Source organism: Alosa sapidissima, chromosome 2, assembly GCF_018492685.1.
Source record: "Alosa sapidissima isolate fAloSap1 chromosome 2, fAloSap1.pri, whole genome shotgun sequence".
NCBI classification, from domain to species: Eukaryota; Metazoa; Chordata; class Actinopteri; order Clupeiformes; family Clupeidae; genus Alosa; species Alosa sapidissima.
Window position 1 is genome coordinate 20533126 of NC_055958.1, and position 22255 is coordinate 20555380.

At 41.9% G+C, this 22255-nt stretch overlaps 2 protein-coding genes across 7 annotated transcripts; both read left to right on the forward strand.

Annotated features, from left to right (window-relative positions):
- Nucleotides 1–729: 729 nt before the first annotated feature.
- On the forward strand, nucleotides 730–19869 carry LOC121702364 (C-X-C chemokine receptor type 2). 6 transcript variants are annotated; one of them, XM_042084193.1, is made up of 4 exons: nucleotides 730–804; nucleotides 14645–14676; nucleotides 15906–16072; nucleotides 17007–19869. In XM_042084193.1, the coding sequence occupies exons 3-4, from the start codon at nucleotides 16066–16068 to the stop codon at nucleotides 18101–18103; spliced, it is 1104 nt and encodes a 367-aa protein (XP_041940127.1). In that variant the 5' UTR covers nucleotides 730–804; nucleotides 14645–14676; nucleotides 15906–16065; the 3' UTR covers nucleotides 18104–19869. The 6 variants fall into 6 exon arrangements, with proteins under 6 accessions (XP_041940127.1, XP_041940123.1, XP_041940128.1 ...); XM_042084189.1 differs by having other exon boundaries at nucleotides 736–804; nucleotides 15653–16072; XM_042084194.1 differs by lacking the exon at nucleotides 730–804 and adding an exon at nucleotides 4965–4991.
- Nucleotides 19162–21593, forward strand: cxcr2 (chemokine (C-X-C motif) receptor 2). The gene is made up of 2 exons (XM_042084195.1): nucleotides 19162–19292; nucleotides 20020–21593. The coding sequence occupies exon 2, from the start codon at nucleotides 20021–20023 to the stop codon at nucleotides 21059–21061; it is 1041 nt and encodes a 346-aa protein (XP_041940129.1). The 5' UTR covers nucleotides 19162–19292; nucleotide 20020; the 3' UTR covers nucleotides 21062–21593.
- Nucleotides 21594–22255: the final 662 nt, after the last annotated feature.

Genomic DNA, 22255 nt, shown 5'->3' on the forward strand with positions numbered 1-22255 from the left:
GACATGCTTGGTCAAAACAGCCGTATCTGATTCTGGTGTTTGATGGAAAACAGTTGTCAAATGTGGCTTGTGTTGGAAAGTTAAAAGAGTTGTTTCTTTCTGGTCCTCCTCATGGATAAACGGGGTCTACACCAACCATTAGTCATAATTGTTAAAGAATGTGGGACAGTGACTATGCACAAATAGAATATAAAGTAGGCTAAATTATATTTTGCGCTACATAGGCCTATTCTATGGCTCTAAACCAGTGGTCAGCAAACTACGGCCCGCCCGCCACCTCATTTTGGGTGGCCCCCCCAAAACATGTCCGTATAGCATCTGGCCCGCATGGGACTACATCGTCAAACTATTCACCCCTTGCAGACACGAAGTTCTCATCAGGTGAGTGAAAGTGGTCATTACAGATGTTTTTGCCAGCACTTCATAAAACTCTCATAGTTTGAGAACCTCAAATTATTTGTAGGATATTGCTAGTTCACAACTTGAGCTGTGTATGCAAAGACACAGAGTTCAGAGTTCACACATTTTGAATAAAATACACTTTTGGGACTCCCTACTAATACTTTTGGGAATGCTATTTTTTTACTAGTATTATTTCATTTGAGCTACATTTTATACTGATATGGAATGATTGCAATATAAACACAGCTAACAATAGTATTAAATTGCAGTAGCCTATGATTAAATATAATGGAATATTCAACTAAGGTGAGTCTCTGGCCCTCTCTTAGAGCCAGGCATAGTGAGCTGGCCCTCGGAAGAAAAAGTTTGGGGACCACTGCTCTAAACAGTCTCTGATTACAGGTAGGCTTTGTGAAACAACTTCATTAGCTGCCATCTCACCAGCGTTTGGTATTCCTCCACTTCTGCTAAAGCTTTGATAATGAAAGTTGTCACCCCAAAAGACATCTGTTTTCAAATTGTTTGTTTGTGTAGGCCTACTGACAGGTAAATAATGAGGCTTGCATGTGTTGGCCTACACCCCTGAAAAAGAGGGAGAAATCACATGAGTCTGCTTTTAGGAATACAGCTGTCTTTCTGTGAACGTCTTTGATAGGCTAGCCTACTTCCTATAGTACATGAGTAGACTATGCACCATCATACTCTGAGTTGGCCCACAGTCTGAGGTCCGATCGTTAGCATTCAGATTGCATGAATGTTATCCCTATTTGACTCAAACCACTTTTGGAGGTGGATTAAAATGTGATTACAATCAGATTTCAGAACACTCTGGACACTCTGATTGAATCCCTGTGTCTTTTCGCATCAATCGCAAAGTCAAGTGACACACACAACATCAAATTCTTAGTGGAAGAAGTGCAGAACTTATTAGAGCTTGGGAGATCTTTGAAGCAAAGATTCTAAATAAAAAGAGCACCACTTATCACAATCTTTATTAAAAGCTCTGCTTCACTAGTTCTCCTGTTTGCTTTTGACAGAGCCACCAGAGTAGTTGGTTGCTGACACGTACTTTGTTGTCACACCAATCCAGGGGTGGAAAGTAGAAGCACTGTTACATCTCTACTTTTTTTTTTTTTGTGTGTGCGTGTGGGATGGGTGATTGTAATCCGCCCAATAATCAAAACCGGCCAAAGCACCCTGCCAATAACCATGAATGAAAAATAACAAAAGTGTGTGTGTGTGCGTGTGTGTGTGTATGTGCAGTGTACCAAAACAAGCACCTGAAATGCTGTTTCAGCTCATCCCTGAGCTCGATACTCAAACCTTTGTGAATTTTCTGTTTTATGCATGTTCTGCTTCTGTGGTGGGTGTAATGTACGGTGTCATTAGCCATGTAATGGATATCCATTGTCTCTTAACCAACCGTTCAAAGGATTATCTCCCTGAAGAGACTGCAGGGATAGATGAGTTTGCCAGAATAAAACTGTCCATTGCTAACTCTGGGTAATTTGCAAAAACACTGGTCACCCTGTAGTGTGTGTCGCAAACCACCTGGACATTAATGGAGTGCACGCCTTTTTGATTTATGTACTTATGTACAGAGGATCATGCAACTCCATATGTGAGCATTCTTTGAAGCATGTTGTGTTCTGCACAATATTGCTTTGAACCATGGATGTCTCTTCAGATATCTCTGAAGACACACTGCACCGGATTAGATGGAGCTATGACTCCTTGTGCCTCTGGAGGATGGGGAGTGTGACATAACAGTAGCTTACAAGAGAGGAGGGGTAATTATGCCATAGCCTACTCCTGGAACCAACTTCTTCCTTTATAGCTAGACCAGGGCTAGGGGAGTTGTGGTCCAGTCACTCCAAACAGTCTCCTCATAGACCACATAAGGGAGAGCCACCAGCTCCCGCTGAAGCTTCTCGAGGCCCTGGTGCATGTTGGGAAACTGGTCCTCCATCTGCACTAGGCCCCTCTGGCCGTTGCTCATCAGCGTGTGTCAGCAGATCTGCTGCTGAAATATCAACCTTTAAGCTGATTCACAAAGTTGGACATATTCAAATGACAATATGACATTTTGCTTTATAATGCTTTAAAAGAAATGTGTGGCAGTCATTTATGTGAATATAGCAAAGTAGCTTTATGTAAAGGGAAATTCCAACATTGCATTAGTTGGACTCATATTGCTAAACAAAATGCCTTAGAGCATGGACAAAATTAGTAACAGTGAATTAATTAGCATTACTTTTAATGTAACCCCTGTCCTCTGAATACTGACAAATCCTCAAATTTCATAATCATACATCCTAAGAATATATGGCATTTTATCGTGACATTATGAGAGATTACAGGTTTTCTCTGTGAATTTTTAAGGAAATTGCCGAAACCATGATACAGTATATGTAGCATTAAGGAGACTTGAATGAACACAAAAAGTGTGTTTTTGAAAGTATTCGTCGTTTTGTATTATGTAGGGAAAACTGGTGTTATGGATGTGCCGTTTTCACGTTATGGATGTGACGTGTCTGAACCAGTCCTACACAAACTAGGCTACATAAAACACAAACTTAAGTAGTGAATTTTGATATGAAACAATTGAAATAGTAATTATGAAAAAACTAGCAATGATTGCATCCTCAGTGCTCAATAAGATCCACAGAAAGAATCAACAAGTAATTTAAAATATACATTTTCTTTTTTTCCCTTTTTCTGTCATCAATTTTGGTCAATGATTTCCGTATTACTGAAACACCAGGTAACATGAAACTTGGTGGCCACTCCCCCACCTCACTAGGCCCCCCCAAAACCTGAAAAATGCAGTTTTTGCTAAATAACTGAACCGTTGCACCCAAGATGACAAAATGCTTAGGTATGTTAGTCTCAAGAGCCTGCATCAACCTAGCCCATACTAGGCCCATACACACACACACACACACACACACACACTTCACCTCAAACAAAGTGTGATTCTTTGTGTGTATGACACTTGGTATTTAATGCTTTTTTGCACTTCTGGTTGGATGTCAACTGCATTTCATTGGCTCTGTATCTGTACTCTGCTAAATGACAATAAAGTTGAATCTAATCTAATCTAAATACTGTAACATCATGTTAACTGATGCCATTCATGCCTCTGGGAATTTAGTGGTTTCCGCTTCAGATTACTGAAACAGAGGGAGAGCAATATGGCAAGCCAAAATAACACAAATGGCATGCTTCTCTAACTTGCTCAGGCCTTGCTTATTGTGTCAGAGGATTCGTATGATCTAAACTGGCATAACTTACATAGACAGTGTTGCAGAACTGTTTGGATTTACATACACGTTGGTTTAATATTGCAAACAACTCATCTAGATATTATATTTTACCAGGTCTGCTTGCGGACCATGCACTTGGAATAGCTTGTGGACCACCAGTGGTCCCCGGACCACACTTTGAGAAACACTGCTATAGGCTACCATTTGATGGTACCAAGGGTATCACTGGGTGTTCCCTCATAGGCCACACAATCATTAACCCTACATTAATCTAAATTCATTGTTAACTCCAGAAAGAATAAATATGGTTAAAGTCTGTAAAGTTTATTAAGTCACAATAAAGAGAACAAAAATTTCAGTATGTCAGAATGACACTTGGATAATGAATGGAAAAAATCCATTCATTATCCAAAATCGTTTACATGACATGCCATGAGACTAATCTTGGATGCTGACTGCCGCAAGCCCCGATTGGTCACTGACGCCATAATGCAGTGCAATATGGATAAACTGTTTTGCGCAGGTCAGGTTCAACAATATGAAACTAACAATATGAAACTGAAAACAATTGTAAAACGACATAAGCTTAATTTAGAATGGTTTATTAAAGGTGGAAAAACACAATTTAGAGGTGGATAAAAGATTAAAAAAAATTGGACACCTTTACTCATTTAGATAGATAGATACTTTATTGATCTCCAGGGGAAATTCAAGGTCTCAGTAGCATACAGACATCACACACACATTCACTAACAGCATAAAAAAGTAATTAAAAGTATATAATATAAAAAACACAACTAAGCAATAAGGACAGTAGAAGATAAAGAATATACTAATACTAAAATTCAAATTATACTAAATAACACTTAATCTAAATCAATTCTAAAAACAGTATCCACATAGCTGGTGATTAATCAAGAGCATACCTGTCAACATTTAGCTTTCCAAAAACGGGAGATTTTTTTTTTTTTGGGGGGGGGGGGGGGGGGGGTCAGTGTTTATACCGGATCTGTGTTTGCATATTTAATACGTTTCATACACGTGTTTCAACACTGCATTTCGGTCGTTGTTTTTACCTTACCATTACCTTACGTATGTCAGACTAATAGAAAAAAATGAATGGATCAATGATTTTAAAATGAAGTTTGATGGCCATGCAAATTACGGGAGTTTTCCGGAAGAAATAACAAAACGGGAGGGTGCTGGGAGATGACCTTGAAATACGGGAGAACCTGGGAAAAACGGGAGTGTTGACAGGTATGAAAGAGGCGCTTGCAATGACTGAGGCAGGGACTGAGCCTGTAATTCTCTGTGCATAGTAAGGTAAGGTAAGGTGCTCTGTGTGAGTGAGTGTCATGGTGATGGTGCAAATGAGTAAGTCCTTAGCTTTGAAACATCACTATTTTACTTACTCTGCTGTCATCCATCTAGCTAAAAGCCACCTCCGTCATATGCTACAATGTTGCAATGTTCTGAACGTCTGCATTTTACAGCTCAGGTGCAACGTGACGGTTCATTTAAACTTCACGAGTTCGGCGAATTAATATACAAGTGTGATACGGCCAAAAAAATGGATCTACTTCATAGGTGTGCAAATAACATACGGTTAATGGTCGTTCTAAATTACGTAGGACAGTGGGAAATTCAGCCAAGCAGTGGAATAAGTAAGGGATAATGGACGACACGGTGGTCTGTTTACAGAAGTTAATGCACGGTCGAGGTTGTAAAACCCCCGTTTAAACCTCGTAAGTGCATTACTTTCTGTGAACAGACCACCGTGGAGTCCATTATCCCGCTTATTCCACTGTTGCCACTTGCGTTGTGTTGATTTCCTGTTACAATTTAAACATTTTAATGGCTAAAACTGTCTTGTTTGTAGAACTAATTTCTTCCGACACATATCAACTAATTTCTCAACTTGCAGGACAAACTGCCGTTATAGTTCTACATGGATGGTTGCTACGGCCAAAGGCCAGTCGTTAGTTCTATCTCTCCCACAGTGGTAAAAAGTGACTTCCTCAGTCTGTCTGTTGTGCAAGGCAGTGAGCGAAGTCTCCAGCTGATCAGGCTCTTCTGCTTTACAATAGTGCTGTGGAGTGGATGACACTCATTGTCCAAGATGTTGATCAGTTTGTTCAGGGTCCTTATGTCAGATATTGAAGTGATGCACTCCAGTTCAGCTCCCACTACAGAGCCAGCTTTCCTTACCAGCCTGTCAAGTCACCCCGCATCCTTCTTCTTTGTGCTTCCTACCCAGCATACCTCTGCATAGAAGAGGACGCTGGCAACAGACTGGTAGAACATCCTGAGGAGCTTGCTGCACACATTGAAGGAACGCAGCCTCCTCAGGAAGTACAGCATGCTCTGCCCTTTCTTGTAGAGTGTGTCAGTGTTGGCTGACCAGTTCAGTTTATTGTCCAGGTGGAGACCCAGATACTTGTAGGTGCTTACCACCTCCACATTGACCCCATCAATGGGGACTGGTAGCAGAGTGGGCTTAGACCTGCGGAAATCCACCACCATCTCCTTGGTCTTTGAAGTGTTGAGTTGAAGATGACCATTGCACAAAGTCCTCCACCAGGCTCCTGTACTCCTCCTGCCCGTTCCTGATACACCCCACAATTGCAGTGAAATCGTCAAAAAACTTCTGCATGTGGCATGACTCGGTGTTGTAGCAGAATACAGATATATACAGGGTGAACAGGACTGGACAGAGCACAGTTCCCTGTGGCGCTCCGGTGCTGCTGATCACAGTGTCAGAGAGACAATTCTTCAGTCTGACGAACTTTGGTCGCTCGGTCAGGTAATCTGTAATCCAGGTTACCAGGTGAGCATCCACACCCATCTGCAAGAGCTTGTCTCCCAGTCTAAGGGGTTGGATGGTGTTAAAAGCACTTGAGAAATCAAAGAACATGATTCTCACAGCACTTTTCCCCTTGTCTAGGTGAGAATGTGTCCTTTGTAGAAGATAAGTGATGGCATAGTCCACGCCCACTTTCTCCTGGTATGCAAACTGTAACGGGTCTAGTGCATGGCGTACCTGGGGTCTGAGCATACCTAAGACCAGTCGCTCCATTGTTTTCATCACATGTAATGTAAGAGCGACAAGTCTGTAGTCATTAAGCTCACTAGGGTGTGGCTTCTTAGGGACAGGGGTGAGACATGATGTCTTCCACAGTGTTGGGACTTGTCCAAGGCGTCGGCTCAAATTGAAGATGTGCTTCAGTGGCTCCCCCAGTTCAGCAGCACAGGTCTTGAGTAGCCTTGGACACAGTCTGTCAGGCACCGCTGCTTTATGCGCAGTGTCTTTAGTTGGGCTCTCACTTGATCTGTTGTGATTATGGGGGGTGTGAGGGGAGTGGAGGGGGAGGGGTGCATCTGCGATCTGTGTGTCTGATGGCTGTTGACTGAGGCCTAGTCCACACGTACCAAACCGATCTTTTTTTCCTCCGTCTTCCCTGGAACCGTATCTAGAATATTTGCGTCCAAACGGATCCATCTCAACACGACTCAACACGTTACTTCATACCCCAGGCCTATAGGTGGCACTGTTTCTTTACAGAAATTGACCAAAGTTTGTGCTTTACAAACAGGCAGAATAGGCTATGACGAAATGACTAGTGCAAGGAAACCAGAATTGTTTGTGTGGACTGATGGTGAACTGTCAACTGTAGTCAACTGTAAAACTAATAAACTTTATTTTACGGTTTGTGAAGGGTGCAGTCCCGTCCTTTATTTGGCTAACGCAGGTAGGCCTACTAATCACCTTTACTTTCTTTGGTTGTAGGATAGTCCGTGATTCACATTAGTTTTGGCTATCACCGCAATTAGGCTACTAAACGCAAGGCTTACCCAAGTTCTAGGCTATTCTGTCGCCACATTTATAGTATTGCTATAAAACCTTCGTTAGTAACAGTCAATTTGCCTGCATCAAATCGCGCATTTGCATTCAGTGTGCTACCATCGGCTTAACGTTGTTGTGCCTTGGGATGCATGAATATGATCTTAATTGCAACAAATTAGCCTTTTATTGCATTCAATTACAGTTAATATCTTTTCACACCTAAATACAAGTATGAACATCACACTTTGTGAGTAGTTTGTTCAGCGTTGATTGAGATAGAGACCTAACAATGTTTTGAATTTCTGGCGAATATCTAATTTCAAGCTAATTTAACCGCGGTTGAGTTCTAAGCGTCTTTGTATGCTTATATCTGATTTCACTCGACTGTGAATGCATGTATATATGTTGTAAGACATGTAAAATAAATGAATGACACTGGCACTACGCACAAATTAATGTAGCCTAAACTTACACCGCACTTTCCTAATAGGGCTAACTTAAGGTCTCTCGCGTCACTGACAATAGCTAGAAAAAAACACCGGGAAAAACAGTGTTCAGTCCACCAAGTCATATTGGCGCTGCGCAGCACCAGTTGTGATATTTATCTTACGGAATGTAATCGTAGGTAATGTCATGTATAACTATAAGTGCAAGTCCAGGGCAGCTGAGGTGTGGCGATGACATCATCGATACGCAAGCAGGATGTGCGGTTTCGCTGTCTAAACGAATTCAAACGGGCTACGGTTTCAGATTTTTCCACTCTGGGACCAGGTTTCAGAAAAGTGCGGTTTCGGGCAGTGCGTTTACAGGATTCGTTTGGACGCTCGGCCAAGACGAAGCAAAACCTCTGCGTTTAACCTAAAAAGCGTCTCCATGTGGATAGGCCCTGAGGTCGTTGTCACCTAATTGTTTGTGATCGGCATGTGGGGGAGGGGTGCAATATCCAGTGATGGTGGGAGCCGGACAGTAACGGAGTACATTTACTTGAGTACAGTACTTGAGTACAATTCTGAGGGATCTGTACTTTACTCGAGTATCATTTTTGGGGAGTACTCATGACTTTACTCAAGTACATTTGAGAGGCAAATATTGTACTCTTTACTCCACTACATTTCTATCCATAACCGTGAGTACACGTTACTTCTTCTAAAAAAAAGGGGAAAAGAAAAATCTCGGAAACCCTCAATTTGTTGTTTCCCTCTCAAATGTGATTGGATTGTGCAGGCGCCACTGATTGGGACAGCCTATCAGCAATCACCTTGAGCTTTCCGCCAACTCCATGGTCAAATTTAGATAAGAGACGAAACCATGGATGAAGACGCAGCAGGTCCATCCCGGGAATGTGCCAACCTGGGACCCCACCTCGCCATTATTATCGCCGACTATTTCAATTTTCTGAACAAGTTAAAGATAGTTTTCGCTTCAAGTGTTTCAATTAGACTACAAAATAGTATTTTGTATTTGAAATACGTATTTCGGGGCAGCCGTGGCCTACTGGTTAGCACTTCGGACCTGTAACCGGAGGGTTGCCAGTTCGAACCCCGACCAGTAGGCACGGCTGAAGTGCCCTTGAGCAAGGCACCTAACCCCTCACTGCTCCCCGAGCGCCGCTGTTGTTGCAGGCAGCTCACTGCGCCGGGATTAGTGTGTGCTTCACCTCACTGTGTGTACACTGTGTGCTGTGTGTGTTTCACTAATTCACAGATTGGGATAAATGCAGAGACTAAATTTCCCTCACGGGATCAAAAGAGTATATATACTTATACTTATACTTTAAATACATATATTACTATAAATACTGACCATCCCTGGCAACATGGTAAAAAGATGAAAATGACTTGAATTACTTTCAATTCCTTTTACATTCTCTAACATTAACATTTTTCATAACTCCATGAAGGATGATTCTGTACATAAATGTGAGCACTGTGGCAATAGTAATGCAATATTTAGAAAATGTACTCTTGTACTCTTGATACTCAAGTACTTTTAAAAACATGTACTTCAGTACTTTTACTTAAGTAGACATCTGACTGTTGTACTTTTACTTGAATAACATTTTAACAAAGGGTATCTGTACTTTTACTCAAGTAATGAAGCTGTGTACTGCCTCTGATGGTGGGGGTACGATAGCCTGTGATGATGGAGGTGAGTGTTGCACTGGTATTGAGGGGGTGTGGGCTGGGGGATGGTGGACAGACCACCACCATTGGAGCTGGAGCAGGGCAGTCAAACCTGTTGTAGAAGTGGTTTAACTGGTTGGCCCTTTCCAGGCCCCCCTCCACAGAGCTGCTGCTCTTCTTCAGGCCAGTGATAATCTTCATGCCGCCTCCTTCAAGTTGTTTTCCTGCAACTTCTGTTCCACCTTCCTTCTGTAGTCCTCCTTAGCCTCCTTCAGCTTGACTTGAGTTCCCCTTGCACGCGCCTCAGCTCTGCCATGTCCCCCTCTCTGAACGCCATCTTTTTCCTGTTAAGAAGGGTCTTGACATTGCTGGTTATCCAAGGCTTGTTGTTGGGAAAGCAGCGTACAGTTCTGGTGGGAACAACAATGTCCATACAGAAGTTCAGGTAGTCAGTAGTGCAATGTGTGACCTCCTCTAAGTCCTCTGCATTCTGTAGTACACTCCAGTCAGTGTACTACAGAATTTATCTATTGTCCTGTTTTTCCTTGTAGGGCAGTCAACAAACTGGTAGAAATTTGTGAGTGTGGAATCCAGTGTTATGTGAAGTCGCCAGAGATCACAAAAAAGGCATCAGTGAAAGATGGCCTCTGACTCAAAGTGGTAACACAAAGATCCTACAGTATTCTTTGTGTGCTTCTACCTACTCTGTGCAAACATACCATCACAGTTTCTTTGTTGTTTGCTCTATCTATCTAGCCTGACGCAGTGTGGGCGGGACTAAGTTCGGATTGGCACCCAGGCTACTATCTATCTATCTATCTATCTATCTATCAACTTTAAGGAGACACAGAAAGAGCTGTGACTTCATACCTGGGTTGACTTCATGTCAGTGGAATTTTCAGAGCACAATTAAACAGCAGAGCCCTTGTTATGTTGATAGGGGCATCACCAGTTTTCTTTTTACTATTGTAACTGACTATCATTTCTGTACTTGTAATTTGAGCCAAATTTGTCACAAAACTGTCAGACATAGCTATACAATAAAAGTTGAGTGGAGTGTTTGGTCAACAACATCAGAACAGCAAGTAGTTTTTGAAATCTGGCATTTACATCACTCTCAACCTTGTGCAATTTCATGCATAGTATTGTAGACTCTATAGGTTCAAATTTCCATCTGCATTCTTTCTCGCTGTCTTGGGGTGCATGTGCATGCATGTGAGGGTTTTGTCTTTGAGTCCATTTGACTTACCCTACCCTACCACTAACATTTTAACAAGAGTGTTTAGAAGGCTAAACCAAATAATTGTAAAAAGAGGTCTAATCCCATTTGCTTGTCACACAGTAACAGTGATTCAGTGATCAGCAAATTGATAATACTGTTAACATGCTTTTTACATTTTGTTTTTTTTGTATATTATTGTTACGTACAAAATCATTTTAAAAAGCATTTTTTTTTTTACAAATGTCAACACTGATTGATTTGAGGATCCAATTTAATCAGTGCAAACAGATACACTGCAAAAACTGCTTTTCTTACCAACTGTTATTATGACCGCCGCGCAGCGAAGCGGCGGTCATATAGGTTTAGTCAGATTTTTTTTTTTTTTTTTTTTTTTTTTCGCATGCCCAAATTTCCGTCAATGAGTCCCGGGACACTGAAAGACCGGGGTACACGAAACTTGGTGGGCATGTAACCCCACATGGATAGCATGGAACCATCGTTTTTCGTTTTGATCTGTAGCCCCCCCGCTGGACTGGACCCCCCGAAAGGAGGGTAGGGCAGACACAGTTTTCTGTGAATATCTCGAAAACCGTAGGGTTTAGGAGGACCATTTTTTTTTTGTATGTTGATCTCAAGGGGCCATGTCAACCCATTCCATAACCACTCATTTCATGTATAGCGCCACCTAGTTAAACACAAAAAAGTAAAAATGAGGTGTTGTAATTGAAGGTATCTGTGACCTAACATAGTCAAAACTGCACGAAATTGGAAGTGTAGGATCATTATGACACCCTCTGTATGCACGCCAAGTTTCGTGGAATTCCGTTCATGGGGGGCCACACAATAAATTAATTTATGTTACTATACACCAACTGGCCTGTAGGTGGCCGGAGACAGTTTTCTGTGAATATCTCGAGAACTGTAGGGCCTAGGAGGTCCACCTTTTTTATGTATGTTGGTCTTAAGGGGGCATGTCAACCCATCCCATTACCACTTATTTCATGTATAGCGCCACCTAGTTAAAAATTAAAAAGCAAAAAATTAGGTGTTTTCATCTCAATATCTCTGGCTGACAAGGTCAAAACTGCACGAAATTAAATGTGTAGGATCATTATGACACCCTCTGAATGCATGCCAAGTTTTGTGTACTTTCGTTCATGGGGGGCCTTACAATAAAATAATTTATGTGTACATTTAGTGACGTACACCAACAAGGATTCCCGGGACACTGAAAGACCGGGGTACACAAAACTTGGTGGGCATGTACCCCCACATGGATAGCATGGAACCGTCATTTTTCGTTTTCATATGCAGCCCCCCCGCTGGACTGGACCCCCCAAAGGAGGGTAGGGCAGACACAGTTCTCTGTGAATCTTTTATGGTATGTTGGTCTCAAGGGCCCACATCAACCTGGCTCATTATCACTCATTTGTGATTTGCCCCCCCCCCCGGTAAAAAATGAAAATCAGTAGGATTAAAAGAAAGCCAAAATAAATATTCATCATCATCATCATCATGGCTGCATTTTCAGTATTGGCGAGAAGTAGTCGTTTGTCCACTAGATGGCGCATCGTTGCAGTGAGACGTAATTTTGTTAGAAGTTAAAAGTGGGTTGGAAAAAACAATGGACTCTTCATACAAGGACTGTAATTTACCGCAGCGAACATCTAATAAGGATAGGACGATGTTCACATGAAGTGTAATTCCCATTTCTTCTTGAAGCCGAAATAAATCTGAGGATGTTTATCGGACATGCTTGGTTTTTACCGCAGGTACGTTAATCTTGTAATATCAATAAGGACCTAGGTAATGTTACCGTTAGCGTTGGTTGAGTGATGGAGGCATTTGATTTATTGCATTTGTAGAAAACTATACATGCGGTTATACCAAGCAAATGTATAGCAGCACTGTTTGTATCTTTCGACTGTCATTTATTGCACGTGCTACAAAATCATTCTGTGCAATGGAAGATTTACCAACGTTACACCGGTCTGATACAGTTTTGCCTATACATGTGTGAGACTGAGACGCCTGTTTATTTTGTTTTAAGTGCGTGCAGGGTGTGAGAGGGGAATCGATGTGCTTTGATTACAGCTTGGTAGTTGTAGTCTGTGAAATTAAAAAGCACGTGTGTGTGAAGTATCCAAACAATGACACCTTCATTTCATTATGGCTGCTTTAGCAAAACACCTTAAGCTACTGTAGTGGGTCCCATTTAGAAGTGGCTACTTCATTCGCGCTTTCCTTGACTCATGGAGCTGCGTGAATGTTATTACAACTTTTCGCCACGATATGACAGTTTAAGTCCGCTTGATACTGTAAGGCGTAAGCCATTGGTTTCCAAAGGAGATTTTATTTGTGTCGCCAGCATAGCCTATTGACAATTTATGTTGTAAATAGGCCTACCTTATAATCCTACCTGTAGCTTAGGGAAGCTTTCTATTAGGATCTAGTTTGTTAGTTACCGTTTTGTCATAACTCCCTGATGCATTTTTGCATTTAGAATAGCCAGAGCGTGTATATCTCAATCGGAAAATTAAACAATATCGCGTGCCTATGGACTAGGCTGGGTGAACCCAGCCTGATCTGCCCGCTATTTATTTTTTGATTTCTTAAAAGATTGAGCTTGGTCTGATGAAAGCCAGACTAGCCATGGACCTCAGTTAAACAATGCAAGGGAACATGAATCAGCCTATATTTGCACTAACAATAACGGACAAAAGCTCTTCAACTTTGGCCCGTTAAAATGTGTATGAACAGTCTAGCGACGCATTTCATCAAGGCCCATTTGGACATGTCAGTTATTTGCACCACTGGTTAGATGTAAAACAGCATTTCGTTTCAGACTAGGCTACTGTTACTTAATTTGTGCATTAACAATAACGTTTCAGACTACTGTTACTTAATTTGTGCATTGACAATAAAGTATTACATGAACTAAAGATGACTAAAATCTTATGTAGAAGAAGAAACATTCACAAAAAATCCATCCATCCAAAAATGACCTTTGTTTTTGATAGCTGTTGAAAACGGCATGGAACTGACAGAGATGTTTTTGTTTAAAAATACATAAAAAATAAATAAATAAATAAATAAATAACATTATGCTGATACCTTTTGCTTTTCCCAAATACAATGTAGCCTACAGGTGTAAGTGACCTTTCATCAATCCAGTTGCAATGGATGAACTGTGATGAACTGCCCTACTTGTGATTGTTTAGAGATTTTAAAGGTTTTATAACAATTCTACATCTTCTTTGGCTATTCTACAATCTATTCACCTTTTCAGCACCAGTAGGGTACTTTCTGTGCAGCCGCACACACACACTCAGGCATGCCAAACAAGCATACACAAAAGTTTCAAGAGTGGGGGATGGAGTAAAATATGGAGACAAATTGAAGTGTGATTTATTTTCGCGGAACGGATGTACAGGACTGAGCGGCGGTCATATTTTGTACCGCTATGCGGTACATCTAGTTTATCTTATATTAGGATCAAAAATATAGTTGGTATTGTTTTTAGTATAAAGACACTTACTTAGCGCTTTCTTGTAAGATCAATACAAATATGACTTAATCGCAGCCTGTCTTATTTTAAGATGTCTTATCAAGACAAATTTGCCAATGGTAGTCAGCTTGCTTGCAAATTTGGCTGCCAGACTAGTGCATTATGCAAATATGTTTGTGATGACAACTGCTGCTGCTGTGGTGAACTTGTGAAGATGCAAGGAAACCAGTAGAGACCATAAGGTATATAACACACTAAATGAAGTGATCTGTTTTACAGGGCACAGGACTTTGCTGTGTGTAATGCCAATTGTGAGTAACATGTGTGTTCTAATAATAACTATGCTGTAAGATGGTTTGGATAAAAGCTGCTAAAAATTATAACATTATTAAATTTGCAAAAACTGATAACTTAATTTCTAGAAATGTAAAAAAAGTGCCTTTTCATTGTTTATTCCGGGATATATCAATCAAACTGAAGTTGATCGAGTAAAAATAAATCTAAGTTAAAAAAAACAAAAAAACAATTCAGTTTGATTGATATGATATGATTTATGAAAATTCAGAAAAATGTCTGTTTTTGCAGATGAGTCTTCAAATGTATTCTTCTTTATGCATTTTATGAACCATATTATTGATGTAAATTCACTGGCATTACAACAGGCAAAGAGCAGTTTAATTGACCTCTTATGACCTTCATATGTGAATGTCATAACTCATTCATGCTTATTGCCCACCTCAAAACCCATTTTCCTTTAAAGGGTACAACATGAAATGACCATCTGGTGGTAATTGTCAGAAAGCCCCGGTTGCTCCATATCCTTGTTTGCAAAAATCTGTGGTGAACAAAGATCAGGCGTGCAACATGTTCCCATCACTGACAGAGCTCTTCACAACATGGTCATATGTGTTCATGTTGATGTTGAAACTTAGCATTCATGTGACGTGAAGATGTTTAACATGGAAGTTAATGCCTCGCAGGAAGCGTGGTGAAACTCATCTGCATACAGATGACATTGTGTTATTTGAAAGTCCCTTAGAGGGCCTGCTATGTGAAGAGCAAATGAGATGCATTGAAATGAGATAAAATAATTTATCTTGGGAAAATAACACCAAGTAGCTTTGTAAAATCTTTACTGTATTGTAATAGCTACCATAATGTGCTTTGTTGGTTGATTTTGTGGGTTATTCCATGATGGGAAATATTGTAAAAAATATCCCTGTTGTTTGTGTTGTCATCACAAGGCTCTCCTCTCATGATGCTCTTGGTTTTGCTTTGATTGTTAAGTCATGATGACAGGACCATGGGTATGCAGCATGGCTTTCACATAACTGATCATCTTGTGACTGGTCCAACTTCCCCCTGGCCCCCCATCCTTTAAAGCACTGTCTTGCCCTTCTCCTTTTCCACCTGTGAAGCAAACTCATCTGTGAGGAGAAGTTTTTTAGTTGCCTTTTTCGGATTCTCGTCTAAAGCAGGTGGTGCAGATGGATTATACTCTATTGTGATTAAAACCTTTCATCTCTAATCTGGAATACAGTGGTCTTGGAGGAGCTATAGTTACATATGGGGACATAGACCATACTGCTGATTGGGAAAACAGGAAATATCATCACATCTCTGATGGATAAAGACAGAGACATTCACAGAATGACATTTTAACCTCTGAGCCTCAAAGAGCTGCCACATCAAAAGCCACAATGACAGGTAAGATTATTCTGCCTGCTGGAAAAATGTATCACTATGTTTACCAATGATAGAACGTGAAAAATTAAAACATATTGCCAGGTATTATAGAAGAATAATTTATTCTAACTCTAACCTTAAATAGCAGATTAAAATATGATGTAATGATGTTTAATATGATGTATTATTTAACAAATTATGCTGAGGCATTTTCATAATGAAATGGGATTGTCTTCTATAGATTTCTGTTCTGTTCTGTTCATTTCCCTCACGGGATCAAAAGAGTATATATACTTATACTACATACTATATAATAAGGTCAGTCAATAATGACTTAGTAATGAGGATGGATCTTAATGCGTTATCATCCTTTTCACTTTAAGCCTTATACTCTTGTGTGACAGCAGTGTAGGACTTATTTTGTTTGATAAGACAGTATTTTAATGTTATTACTATGTTAAAAATGCTTCTGTACACAAATACACTGCACTGTTGATGCATACTTTAAAAAGTAAATCACCCATCAATTATTTTTGGGGGGCTTTGAAATATAACTATATAACCTAACTGAAGTTGAGATAAAGTAATGAACCACATAAACATGATGACTAATAGATGTTACCCGAAGACAATTGGTCAAAATGTGTGTGATTACAGTAATCTGATTTAATAGACTGAAACATTTTTATATTTATATAATCATTTACAGTAATATTTAAAGCTACTGATTTTATTGTGTCCATATGAAATAATATCTGTTTATTTCTACACATAAATATAATTTTGTAAAATGTATTGTATTATGTATTTTATACTGTACACACAAATCCGACAATCGATTGTAAAGAGGAGACAGAAATGCTCATTATAAGTGGTTAACCATTTTCTTTACTTCCCTCCTGTCCTTCTTTTTGTTTCTCCTTTGTTTCTTCTGTCCCCTGTTTCCCCATCACAGACCCAAACACTTCCTTTTTCATCGATGACTTTGGTGACTTCTACACTGAGTACAATATTAGTGAGGAGATGAACTACACCGACAATTTCAACCTCACAGACTTTGTGGTGGACGAGAGGACACATTTGTGTGACCCTGTCGTCTACGCATCTGTTGTGAACATCGCAGCATGTGTGTTCTATGTGCTCATCTTCGTGGTGGCCCTTCCCGGGAACCTCATAGTTGGGCTGGTGATTGGCTCGAAGAGACGGGTCCTCTCCCCGTCAGACATCTACCTGTTTCACCTGATGGTGGCCGACATCCTGCTGGCCCTGTGCCTGCCCTTCTACGCCACGTCGGTGGTGCGGGGCTGGCTGTTCGGCGATGCTGTGTGCAAGCTGATCAGCATGATGAGGGAGGTGAGCTTCTACAGCAGCATCCTGTTCCTGGTTTGCATCAGCGTGGACCGGTACCAGGTCATTGTGCGCGCCATGGAGGTCCGCAAGGGCACGTGGCGTTGGGGCAGCTGCTCCGTCTGCCTGAGCGTCTGGGCACTAGGCCTGGTGCTCTCTCTCCCTGCCCTCTACAATGAGGCCGTCTTGCAGGCGTCCGGAGAGACGACGTGCGCCGAGCGCTACGACCTGGAGAGCGCAGACGAGTGGCGCCTGGCCACGCGCGTCCTCCGCCACCTGCTGGGCTTCCTGCTGCCGCTGGCCGTCATGCTGGGCTGCTACGGCGTGACGGTGGCGCGGCTGATGCGCACGCACAGCTTCCGGCGCCAGCGGGCCATGCGCGTCATCGTGGCCGTGGTGGCCGCCTTCCTGCTCTGCTGGAGCCCCTACCACGTGGCCCTGATGGCCGACACGCTGCTGCGCGCCAAGGCGCTGGCGCACGGCTGCCCCGCGCGCACCGCCGTCGACGTGGTCATGTTCGCCACGCACAGCCTGGGCCTGCTGCACTGCTGCATCAACCCTGTGCTCTACGCCTTCGTGGGACAGAAGTTCCGCAGCAACCTCACGCAGCTGCTCTACAAGAAGGGCGTGCTGGACAGGGCCTCGGTCGGTCGGGCCAGCAGATCCACGTCCCAGACGTCAGACCACACCTCCACTGTCCTCTGAACCTCCTGCCCAGCTCAGGGCTCAGGCAAACTGTTGTGAAGAGATTTAATATTTTTCCCCTTTTTAAGATGTTTTGAACATTTAAAACGTATTAACCAAAATTGAAGAAGATTAGTTTCCTAAAATCTTAAGCAACACTGCCACCTAGTGGAAAATGTAACCACCTACAAACACATTGCTGTTTTAAAGGGAAAGATTGAGGGTCAGGATTCACCATCTCTCTTATTATTAGCCTCATTATGAATAGCCAGGGATTTTATTTTATGCAAATATAAGATTCCTAGACTATCTGAGAGCAATGGTAATCCGAGCTGCTCTGTGAGCATTGTCATTGGATATTATGATGTAGTGTGTGATGAAGTGTAACTTTTAGTATGCAATTTTTAAATGCAAGGTTGACACCTTGTGGTGAAAACCATTTATTGACTTGTAAGGTGTATAGGCAAGACAGGGCCATGTAATACAAAAGGCTGTTTTTTTGCCAATTTTCCCTAATCTATTTGTTTTTATATATTTTATTTACAGTGTATCTTAATGAAGAAAATGGTTATGCATTTCAATAGAAATAGGGAAGTCTAATGAGAAGTCTGGAATGCACAACACACATTCACAACATTTTGTTTTGATTTGTTTCAGCTTTTTGCCTATATTTAGATAGGACAGTGAAGATTGACAGGAAGGAAGTGAGTGGAGAGAGAGAGAGATGGGGTGGCATTGGGATATGATCGCAGGTCAGATTTGAACCTGGGTCCCCGTGGGCACTTGGGCCTGTACATGGTATGAGCGCTGTGGCCTGTTGCGCCACAATGTCCCCCACATTCACAACTATACCTCAAGAGTCCATAATACGTTTGAGAAACAGACATGTATATGTAGATTCAGTTTTCCATTCTGCACACAGGCAGAGAGAAAGAGAGAGAACCTGTTTCGCCACCTGTGGGGGCATGATATTGTTTTTCTGCGGTTGAGTGATTTAATCTAGACCCACCCACACATCTTCAGCTATAATGCTGTTATCATAGCACTGAGGAAGTTCTTGCATCAGAATAAGATGTCAAACTCAAGACGCTAACCTGCAGATAACAAGCAGACTGCTGAGTGGATCCTTGGCTGGTGACCTGACCAAAAGCGAGGAGAGAGGCTTTCACCTCAAGTTTGACTTGCTTCAGCACACGCCATCATAGAACAGGTAAAGTTGCCATCAGATAAAAGTTAGTTTCAAAGATCTGGAAATATTATGCTTATTTTCAGCCCCACAGATTTAAGAGAGCAATTTCTGAAAACTAAACTGGTAAGACTTTAATAATTTGTAGAACTTCAAAGGCATTTGTGAATTTCAATCTTATATACAATCTATGATTGGAATTCATGTTGAAACAATTCCAATACTCTGACATTACACTGAATATGCAATATACAATCACTATGTCAACCTTGCTTTTTAAACAAGAGTAATAGAGTTTTTTTTTAATCTAAAGATTATCTGCACTCATTTACTTAAATGTTCATAAAGCTGGAAACTGACCACTAATGAGAATGATGTATTCACATGCAACATCTAGATGACAAGTAACATTACATAGTGCAATGTAAATAGAACTTTTTTTTATAGAATGCAAGGGATGTTTTTTTGCCTTAATGTCAAAATGCTACTGCAGACTCTCTGGATGTATGTTTAATGTGCTCACTTGTAAACTTGGAATCGTAATGCATTTTTAAAGGGTGATGTGTTTTTTTTTCATGAATAAAGTATATAAATGAAAACATACAGAGCAATATTCCCCATGTCTTATAAGTTGATAGCAAGTAAAATGTGAAATATAAAGACTTTCCATTATCTGCACTGTCATTTCAAATGTTCATAAAGCTAAAAGCTGACCACTAATGAGAGTGATGTGTTCATGTGAAACATTTAGGATGACAAGTAACATTAGCGACACCACCACACCTACCTTTGACTATGGAGGGTTTGAGGACTACACTCCGTGTGAGCGGCCCAGCTTGAACGGCTTTGCCCTGATGATCACGTACTTCATCGTGTTTCTCTTGAGCTTGCTGGGCAACAGCGTGGTGGTGTTTGTCGTCTGCAGCATGGTCAACCGCCGCTCCTCCACCGACGTCTACCTGATGCACCTGGCCATGGCTGACCTCTTGTTCTCGCTCACCCTGCCCTTCTGGGCGATCTCCCTCAACAGCGAGTGGGTCTTCGGCAACTTCATGTGCAAGGTGCTCTCGGGCATCCAGGACACCGCCTTCTACAGCTGCGTCTTCCTCCTGGCCTGCATCAGCATTGACCGCTACCTGGCCATCGTCAAGGCCACGCAGGTTGTGCTGCGGCGCCGGCACCTGGTGCGGGTGGTGTGTGGCGTGGTGTGGCTGGCCGCCGTGATCCTTGCCCTGCCCATGGTGGTGCAGCGTGAGGCCTTCACGCCAGAGGGCTATCATGCCGTGGTGTGCTTCGAGAACGTGACGGCCAAGAGCATGAATGGCTGGCGCACAGGCATGCTGGTGATGCGCAACACGCTGGGCTTCTTCCTGCCGCTGCTCGTCATGACCATTTGCTACGGCTGCACCACCTGCACGCTCTTCCACGCCCGCAACAGTCAGAAGCACAAGGCCATGCGCGTCATCCTCTCGGTGGTGCTGGCCTTCATCGTCTGCTGGCTGCCCATCAACGTCACCTCTGTGGTGGACACGCTCATGCGCAGCAAGATCCTCCCCGACGAGTGCGACCAGCAGAACCAGGTGGACCTCGTGCTCCAGGTCACCCAGGTCCTGGCATTCCTGCACTGCGCCGTCAATCCCATCCTCTACGCCTTCATCGGGAAGAAGTTCCGCAATCAGTTCCTCCACTCTCTCTACCAAAGGGGTCTGATCGGAAAGGATTCAGTGGCCATGTTTAGGAAGGGCTCGGCTCAAAGCTCTTTGAGCTCCAGGGTCACATCAATCACATTGTAAAGTGTGTGTAAGCGAGCCATCCGTTTCTTGGTATTTTATGCCCCCAACGTTGTCTTCAAGGCAGCGCTGCCTGGAAGGCACTAGGATTATGCATGGGTTAAGGTTAGGGTTGGGTTTAGGATTAGGTGCCTTTAAGTCAGTGGCGGCAGCGCTGCCTGGAAGACGACGTTGGGGGAATAGAACACCATCAAGCGTAAGCATCCCACATACTGTAGGTGACACTGAGTAATGGCCTGTGAATTGAAATGTGACATCAGAGATGTGTGAAGTTCACAATATGTTTTCGTATGCTGTGTATAGCTTTCGTAGAATGTCGTAGTAGTATAGTATAGCGCCGTAGAATGTCGTAGTAGAATGCAGTTTCAGTGTTTCAATGTACATTGTAAAATTGTTTATAGAATGTAAGGGATGTTTTTTTGGCCTTAATGTCAAAATGCTACTGCACCTTCTCTGGATGTATGTTTAATGTCTAATAGAGAATCTTAATGGTTAATGTGTTTTTTCATGAATAAAGTATATAAATGAAAACATACAGAGCAATATTCCCCATTGACTGATGCGAAAACATTTTGCACTTTGGTAGCACTTTGCACTTTTCATCACTGGTTGGATTAAAATTTGCATCGGCAACATTGGTGAGCGAGTTCTTTTTTTTGACTGAAGGACAAGGATTGAAGGATTGAAACCAACGCACCCACCAGGCCTGGAGTCGTAGTCGTTGATACCCTGTTTGCCCCATACCATTGACTGATAGCAAATAAAATGTGAAATATGAAGACTTTCCTTTATACTAACAAGATAATTGATTTGAGTACAAACTCAAAAAGAAATTAGATTCATCCGTACAGAAGTAATCAGGTTGTTTTTGACACAGGAAATTTGATCATATCTACAAAGACATTCACAGAAGTGCTGCAGGTGGCCACAGATACCACATCTCAACATTTCTTCCAATTAAATAGAGACAAACATGTTATGAACTCAGTAGCAGTTTTAACAGGACTGATGTTTCCTTCATTGGAGCAAAACAATGTAAGGTTTCACAAGGACTCCCTTATCTTAGATAACCATGTCTCCGTAGTATAGTACTGCTAGATGAAACTTCCCCACTCATGGTGAAAGGCCTCAGCGCGAGACCTATCTGCCCTCAAGTTCCTCTCAGTCTGCTGTGTGGTTGCAACAGCATTTCTCAAA